This window comes from Nelusetta ayraudi, unplaced genomic scaffold (genome assembly GCF_046127955.1).
Source record: "Nelusetta ayraudi isolate G7.1 ecotype Tasmania unplaced genomic scaffold, CSIRO-AGI_Nayr_v1 ptg000084l, whole genome shotgun sequence".
Lineage (NCBI taxonomy): Eukaryota > Metazoa > Chordata > Actinopteri > Tetraodontiformes > Monacanthidae > Nelusetta > Nelusetta ayraudi.
In genome coordinates, this window is record NW_027466134.1 from 1,006,137 (window position 1) to 1,014,721 (window position 8,585).

An 8,585-nucleotide genomic window follows, 5' to 3' on the forward strand; every position below is an offset into this window, starting at 1 on the left:
GTGTTTTCAGATATTAACGTTTCATTACAGACACTGTTGCATAATTATGTATTTAAAAAAAAAACACTCACTCAATTTCTGGATTTGAGCTATGTGCTGAAACCTATGAAACATTTGAACAGAACATTAAAACAAGGTTGCTTGTGGCATGTGATATGATTATGAAACAAAGACCTGTCTAAGGGGAACATGGATGTATCAAGAATGCATTTCCACACTTTTGTGCATTGCTTAAAAAAACAGACATCTTTTATTTAACTGCGTTAATACAGCTGACATTGTTTGTCAGATGCACAGAAACACACATGAAGCCTTGACACAATTTAACTACTTTAAATTATTCAACAGCAGGTATTGGTGTTTAAAATTTCCATAAAGCTTCATTTTATTTAAAAATTACAACAACAAAAAAATGTGCTTTATTTTGAAGAAAATATTTCCGGTTTATATTTGCTCTATATTACTAGCTTGATCTCGCGGTGTTTCCGGGTGTGGGAGCCTTGCCTGACTGCTTTGCACTGAGCTGTCAGAGCGCACCCATCACCTCCGTGCTCGCGGAGGCTTGAGCCCTTTTTGTCAGACTCGGTGTCGGGCCTGATTACTTTTGTTGCTACCAGGGGTGTCAAGCATTGAAAAGTCACGCGAAGGCAACTCAGCTCGTGATCAATTAGGCAGACGACAACCAAGAGAAAACTCTTGAGAAGAATTCAGGGGGGGGGGGGGGAGTTGAATTCATTTCCTGTACACTTCATTTAACCACCGTGTGGAAGGGGAGTGGCTTCTTGCGCCGCTTCAATCTCCTGATGACCTTCTAAAAATAGTAAATGGAAAGCAACTATTTCCAAGTAGGCTAATGCTGTTACTCTAAGTGACCCAACCTACATATCATTATGCAGTAGCAGCTTCACTTTTTAGTCTGAGAGCAGGTGGCAGTCTTGCATCATTTGTCAAATTAAATTAATCAGTCAGCTCAGCCCAGCAGTCCTAATAATAGCCATGAGACGTGACCACCGCGGACATGAAGAGGACGTGCATGAGACGTGCATGACAGACATGAATATGCAATGACCGTGGCTGCTGCCCTAATTCACCTTTCAATTTCCTTTTGTTTCAACCAGTGACTGTATGTAAAGGTAGGCCGAGTCATCGTGACGTCACTCACTGGTTTGCGAATACCCGGCTTGAGAACTTGAGAACTTGAGAACTGGAGATTTTCAGTGGAAGGTGGAGGTGGTACTGGAGTGTGAATGTAGTGTGGGCCTCAGCACCCCCAAAAGCCACCCACCTGCTGGGAAGCTAACGACACTTGGCTACTAAACTGTAGCCGCCCCCCACAACTTGATTTAAGATTACGCAAAATCTGACGAAATGCACATTGGGGCCTATTGATTGGTACTTTTTGTTTGTTTGTTTGTTTGTTTATTTTACTAGCATCCAACAAAGAAATGTATGTCCAGTTTATAAAGGTACAAATTATGGCATATACTGGTGGTCATTTCTTTGTCTTTATGCAACCATTTTTGGCGCTCCCTGCTGGCCCGAAGGTAGAATGCAGGTTTTCAGTTCTTCCACGTTTGCCTCCTTTTTTTTTTTGCCTCTTTATATACAGTCACTGGTGTCAACGAAGCCAGATTGGTGATGATCACTCCTTTCATTGGAATCACAAAAAAAAAAACGAACGAAGAAAAAGTGGGAGTGTCGCTGCTGGCCGAGGGTCCTCCAGTGAAGCGTTTCAGAGGGGGGGCAGTCCTTTCAAGCAACACTGAACACTATTTCATCCATCTCGTCCTCCGTGTCGTCTGTGTCCTCCACGTTTTCCGCCGCTCTCACAGCCCTCACTTGATCACCGGTCGGGATGTAGTTGTCCTCGATGAAGCCGTCATCATCCTCCTCGTTCACAGGAGGGTACTGTCGGTTGCTCCCAGCACCGTCCTGCGTGGAAAATTGAACCTCAAGGCCTGGGAAGCAAATATTAAAAAGGGTTTACATGAAAATGTAAACAAAAGTCAAAGGGCAAAAGACAATTGACTTCCTATTTTACATGTGTAAAATAAAGGCAATGCCATTTTTACCTCTTTAAAAAACAGGTTAAAAAGGAAGAAAATCCCCATTTGATCATCTAAGATTCATTATTGTATGTTGCTACAGAGATGTTCTGAGAATAATCTCTTTATAATTTCCTAATAATGGAAATGAGACTAAGTTAAGTGCTAAAGTAACAACTGAATGCTACGCTGAAATCGTTTATGTCGTACAATTGGCAGAAACTATTTTGCATAGCCTCATTAAAGTGGGTAGGTCCAATATCATGTCACCACTAGATGTCGTAGTTTTACACTGGGTGTACACCGTGACAAACTCACTCCCTGCATGTCTTCAGTGAGCTCCACATAACACCGCAAGCTAGACAATGTCCCTCTTGGTATTCTTTCGGTATTGTTTTGTATGCTGTGACTTACAATTTAGGATGTCATTCTACCAGTTTACTTTATTGTCAATCTTGTGCTATGAGCTACAGAGAGTCCAGAGTCTGAGAGAACCAGTGGTTCAACATGATGGCTTGGGCAGTCGACATGGAGCAGGGTGCTGTGACATCACTTCCTGCACAGGCGTCAGGCCGCTACCAGGTTTAGCACTTAGCAAAGTTGAATCTTCTGAACTCTACCCTGAGCTGAATTTTACCCATTTGTCCTTCTGACCAGTTAATGTAAACAATGTAAACAACAATGATTTGTATCCGAGTTCACCTTTTACCCCTTAACACTTGAAACTCCACTAGTGTCAACAGGTGTCACCAAAAATAGGAAAATGGTTCCACTCACTGGTAATAGCAGTTGCTGAAGCAAATCCAAGTTTGCCAAAACACAACACATTTTTTTTTTTTTTTTTTTTTAATCAATCACAATTTAGCTACTGGCCCCTGGCATTAGACAATTTTCTCTGCACATTAAAAAAAAAATAAAAAAAAATGTTGTCCTAGTTATCAATAAAATGTCTCATTCGAAGTGATGAATTCATGTTTTCACATATTACTGTGTGAAAATGTTGTGCAGGGTTTTATTCCTGGCACCTAAACCCACCTGATGGCTCACACTGACTGACGGCGTCCGTCTCCCTCAGCCGGGTGTGTCTGTAGCTGGCCAGGTACTGTCGGATCACGCGGCATTTGGCCAGAAGGGTGATGAGGATGGAGAGGCCGATGGCGACGGCGAGAACGGCCACCAGGAACTCCCAGTTTTTAGAGACCTTTGTTTCCGGTGCCTCAGTGCCTGCAAGAGAGAAAAAAATATATTTCCCCAAAATATTATAATAATATTATGAGTTATGCTCCTGAATGTGAGGCCTCCTTGTTTTATCCCAATCTTAGAACATTGATTTGTTGGTGTGGTCTGGATTGAATTCCTGTGCTTGTTGTTCCACAATGGCTCAATGAACAGTGTGACATAACATTGCTGTGTTCTCCTTGTAATACTTTACCGATCAGAGTTGTGTTTGCCGAGTCCGTGGACGCTGGTGTGCTTGATAATCCATCCATCTGGCTCCCTTCTTGTTTGTGCAAACTTTTGTGACTTTTCCCGTGAGATTTTTTTTTTTTTTTTTTTTGGTTTCGTCAGAAGAGGCTCAGTTCTTGCCTCGGGGCACCACCGGCTTCAGCTTGAAGTCATGAACTCGAGGGTTGTATAATCACACACATCGGTCGAAGAACCCTGGCTAATTGAAAGTACCTTTTTTGTTTTGTTTTTCCAAACGATCCACCTGGAAGTTGATCTCCTGGAATGAATATTGTAATTCCCTCATTCATCAGTGTTGAACTAATACCGAAGGGTCTTTATTATTGCCTTGCCTTCAGCAGGAAAGAACATTTGGGACATGCTGCACAGCAGGCTTCTCTCCTGATGAAGTTGTGTGGAAGGTTTGTTTTTTGTTTTTTTTTGTTGTTGACCATCAGGGGAGGCAGACCTTTAGGACTCCACTAGGTGGCGTAGTTGAGTGCAGAAGGACTTCTCTGGTCAGGACCAAGTGGAAGGTGGAGCATTATCATCCCAGTTAAAATACATCCAGGGCCTCCTTGCAGAAATGATTATCTAAGAGAAAGAAAGAATTAATTATATGATTATTTTTATTCTGCTCTGAATACCAGTCAACTACAATAGCTTTCTGTCCCATGCGACACTGGAGTTTTGAATTTTTTTTTATTTTTTATTTTCTGCCGATAAGTACATATTTTATTACTGGGCCACAGGGAGAGAGAGAACATGAACAGTCAAATGACTTGAATATTTCAGTGAGAACATACAGTACTGTGTACTGTGACGAGTGTAAATCTACTACAAAAACTGAGACTCGGCCTGGATCATTTCAGCCCTGAAGCTATGATTGAGAGGGGACTGCCAGGAGCTCCGGAGGAGATCATCGACAACAGGAAAATAGCGTCGCAAACAGGAAGTCCCGCGTACTGTAGGAAACTTCCTCTGGGGGACTGGCTGGCACAAAACACTTGTAAAATGACTAATGAGATGTGGACGCGAAAAAAGGATCCCAGCATGTATTCGTTACGGACCTCCACCACAGCACTCTCTTGTCAATGAGGCCTGTCTTTTAAATATTTATGATCCCATTATGCTATTGGAAAACGTTACACATATAAACAGGAGTAAATATATTAGAAAATTCCCAATTCCAAGAAAACAATGACGTTAGAAACACACACTACACTCACACACACACACACACACACACACACACACACACACACACACACACACACACACATACACACACACACACACGGCTGAATAAGAATATTTCCCCACCTCACCTGAGTTCGAACAGAGGCGTTGTCAAGATTTCGGCCTCTGAGGTTACAGCGACCTTATAAATACTGTACAGGAGTTTAGTTTGGATCTCGTCAAGTAATCCCTCACACTGAAACCACCATGTAGATTTTTCACTTTTTGTGTGAGGGCGCATCGGGAAAACCAGTTTTGGGAATGCAAAGGGGAACCGCGTCTCCATAGAAACCCGCATAAAGGAGCTTCTTTGTGTTGCTTACAGCAAAGTGTTTGCAAATTTGCCAAATGTTTGCATATGTGGATCTGCAGAATGGTACTTTGTGTTCACTATAGCTGCAGAGAGGTGCAGTCAGTTGGGTTCATTGTGCACATTGTGCCCAATGTTTACTTTTAGCATGCAAACAGCTATCCTTTAATGCTTGCACGTGGTAAAATTGCACGCTGCTGAAAGTGCATCCTTTAGGATTGTTTCCCTTTTTTTTTTTTTAGATTTTGCATTTTGATCACGTAAGCAAACAGAAAAACTGTTAGCATACGATTTAACCTGATAAACCCAATGATATTTGTTATTTAAGGTATGTAAAGTACGATGTCTGTTTGTTAGTTTTGATTAATGATTGGTGTATGAATGTGTGTGTGAATGGGTGAATGAGAGGCCTTTGCAAAGTGCTTTGGGGTACCGTAAAGGTGCTGGGAAAGCGCTATATAAGTGCAGTCCATTTAATGTGTGTAGTGGCCAGTGTTAACAGATAGTGGGATTCTTACAGAAATGCAAAACTGGATGTAGATTTTGACTTATTGCAACAGATCTCTGAGTCCGGATTAACAGGTTAGCATAAAGGTTTGACTTCATTTCATTTAAAATTGGGCCAGTGTTGTCTTATTGTGTAACGTCTTATTTATATAATAAAAAAAAAAAAGAAATCTTTAGATCAAGTCTTCTTTCTTTGCTGCAATGCAACTTTTCACAACAAAAGCGCCGCAGTTGCTCAGACCGGCCATTAGACCTCTTCCTTTTTGCCTTCTGCAGCTATTCTCCTCCACAGTGTTGGCTGTAAACACAGTGACAGCGCCGCCTTTATCTCTTCCTGTTCTGTCCTCACCCAGGCAAGACACAACAAAATATACACACGACAGACAGCACAGCACTTGGCGCCTATAAGAGAGAAGCCAGGGAGCCGTAGTCCTATGTGGAAAACTCCATGCACTGTGAGTTTGTTAGTGCCTTAGTGCGCACTTAGTGCGCATGTGAGAGAAGCTCTATTTACATGCTCACATGTTGGAATATCTGTTTGAGCGAGAGAGAGAGAGCAGATATTTTTTTTTTTAACTTTCCTTGTATTTCAGGGCCACAACCTGAGGGCTGAGTGTTAGTTTACAGGCGCTAATTAGAGCCAAAGGGTGTAAAGTGATTTTCCGTCCTCAAACTGAATTAAACATCAAACTTAGGTTCTGCCTGTGGAGAGCAGTGGCATTCCTTTGAACAGCCAGTTTAAAACTCTGCAGTGTATTTGCTTGATATTCGATTGAACTGATTGAGATGGCCAATTAGCTCAGCAGTGAGAAAAAACAACAACTCAGCATTTCCATGAGAACGCTGCTAAAGCGCAACATGTTATACTTTGTACAGGGAAGAAATGTGCACCTTCTTTCTGTGCATTGATATTTCAGATATGAAACTACTTTCAATTTTGCTGCAATAGCAGCCATATTCACATTCAAAATTTGATTTTGCACTCCTGATTACAATGTTTTTCCTTTGAAAATATGTGTTTGGCAAAAACTAGCAAGATTGACATTCAACATTGACTATGTGACTCCTCAAAAGTTATTTGACATGCTGGATGGAATGTTTTCCCCAAACCCATGGATTTATTTTACATTTCCATCTGGTTCAGAAAACATTTGGAAGTGTGTGTGTGTGTGTGTGTGTGTGTGTGTGTGTGTGTGTGTGTGTGTGTGTGTGTGTGTGTGTGTGTGGTGGTGGTGGTGGGGGGGGGGGGTCACTGTAAAGTCAGTTCCACTCCCAACCCAACACAAACAATGTGTAACGAAAGGAAGGCTTGATCAAAATGAGTAATGAACAACTTTTCAGCAGCTGCCAGCAGCTACCTGAACTAATTTTAGCCCTCCAGACATCACTTTCTGGCTGTTTCAGGCACAGACACTCAGACATCACGCAGCATTGGAGACCCGGCCCACAGTTGACCCTCAGCCTCCCTCTCATCCCGCTGCCAAGCGTTGTATTTTCGTCTTAATTTGGAAGCGGTCAGGTCGCACCATTGTTCGAGGAGGGACATTGGCAAAAAGTCCAGTGGTGGCGTGAGTTAAAAAACAGCTGACAGCGGCATTGTTTGGGAGCGCGTCAAAAAGTCAAAAACATTTTTGCCAAAAAGAAAACAACGAAACCAGTCTTACAATAATGGCTCGACCAACGTGAAGCTGCCCTTGCGTGTTCCTTTTTAGCCTGGAGTGCTGGCACGGACAAGAGAAATGCTAAGACAGAGAGCAGCAGCCAATGGAAGACACATTAAGCAACTATCTCAGAATAGGCATCATGACCATAAACCATAAGTGAGCCTTTTTTTGGCACGAAGTGCACCACCTTTTTTTTTTTTTTATTGCTTTTTTTTACTGCAAGTCTGTTTTTGTCGATGTGACCGTTTGCTCCTTAAGGGGCGAATGTTTGTAGTGAACACAACCAGCGGCCGGCGTGTCGCAGGTGTACGGAATCCTGTGGGTAAAGTTCACCTGCATTTAAATACGCAGGTCCAGCAGCAACTGGAACACGCACTGTTTAGTCTGAGGCTGTTCCAGAGTCCCCTCTTCAGTCTGCCCTACATTAAGCCAACGACTGGAAGAATTCAACAACTTTGAGTCTGAGGATTGTTTTTAAATTTGTGCGCTGATCTTTTTTTTTATGAGGTTTTCGCACAACCAGTCGAGGCAGCTCCTTTCACAAAGGCACAACAAAGACCCATTTGTGGATTTCTCATACCTCGACGCGTTCCCTCCAGCTTCAGGGTCTTCGGCAGCCGTCAGTTGGCTCTCGCACCTCGCGGCATCCCAAGCAAAATAGCCTCTTCGCCGCTCGCAAAACGGCAATTGTATTGGGCAAAGGTTGAACGGGGCGACAGCGAGTTAATGGGTAACTCTGTAACCAAGGTGTGCTCACTCACTCCTGCCTGATGCCACTCCTCTCATCCAATGGAGCAGCAGACCTGGCTGGGATCAGTGTTGTCACAAAGCAGTAAAAAAAAAAAAACTAAAAAAAAAACAGGAAGGGGATAAAACTTGACTTTTGAGCAGCACCTGACAGTCAATTTTGGAGGGGGAAAAAAAAAAATCATAAACTGGTTGAGCTTGTTTTTGTTGTTCTTTTGGCACTCGTGTTTAGTGCTTGGTGTTGATTCAGCATGGTTTTATCTCAGCGCGAGCGTATTCTGGAAGTCTGCCGTGAGCCACACCTCGGCTTTGTTGATTTAAACTGGGATCCCCTCCTTCTCTTCCCTCTCCAGGAGGAAATCAGACAAGATACTGTCCGCGGCCGCTCAGACTCTTGTTTATTGCGGAGCCTCAGCCCGAAGGGAGAAAACAGACCTTTGGTTGCTCTGAAAGGAAAAGCGAGGTGACCCTGAAAACAATAGGGCCACTTCCTGGCCACTCAGCAGTGCTCCGTGCCCCCCCACCCCCACCCCCACTCCAGCCCTCTCCTGTGCTTTTTCCTCCCTGCCTGGTTCAGCTATGTCTTGAGGCAGATGGCGGGGACAAGGATGAGTGCAGACCTTGAAA

The 8,585-nt window shown here is 43.2% G+C and overlaps 1 protein-coding gene across 1 annotated transcript; it reads right to left on the bottom strand.

The window, feature by feature from the left end:
* Positions 1–76: 76 nt before the first annotated feature.
* cunh1orf210 (chromosome unknown C1orf210 homolog) lies at positions 77–7,993 on the bottom strand. The gene is made up of 4 exons (XM_076045734.1): positions 7,792–7,993; positions 3,478–4,085; positions 3,081–3,269; positions 77–1,958 (listed from the first exon to the last, which is right to left on the bottom strand). Exons 2-4 carry the CDS (start codon positions 3,533–3,535, stop codon positions 1,753–1,755), a joined length of 453 nt encoding a protein of 150 aa, XP_075901849.1. The 5' UTR covers positions 3,536–4,085; positions 7,792–7,993; the 3' UTR covers positions 77–1,752.
* Positions 7,994–8,585: the final 592 nt, after the last annotated feature.

Excerpts from the sequence above, each read along its gene's own strand:
- cunh1orf210 (XM_076045734.1), bottom strand. The coding sequence starts at position 3,535 with ATGGATGGATTATCAAGCACACCAGCGTCCACGGACTCGGCAAACACA. Across the intron at positions 3,270-3,477 it reads GGCAAACACAACTCTGATCG|GCACTGAGGCACCGGAAACA; the intron begins GTAAAGTATTAC and ends TCTCTCTTGCAG. Across the intron at positions 1,959-3,080 it reads CAGTCAGTGTGAGCCATCAG|GCCTTGAGGTTCAATTTTCC; the intron begins GTGGGTTTAGGT and ends TTTGCTTCCCAG.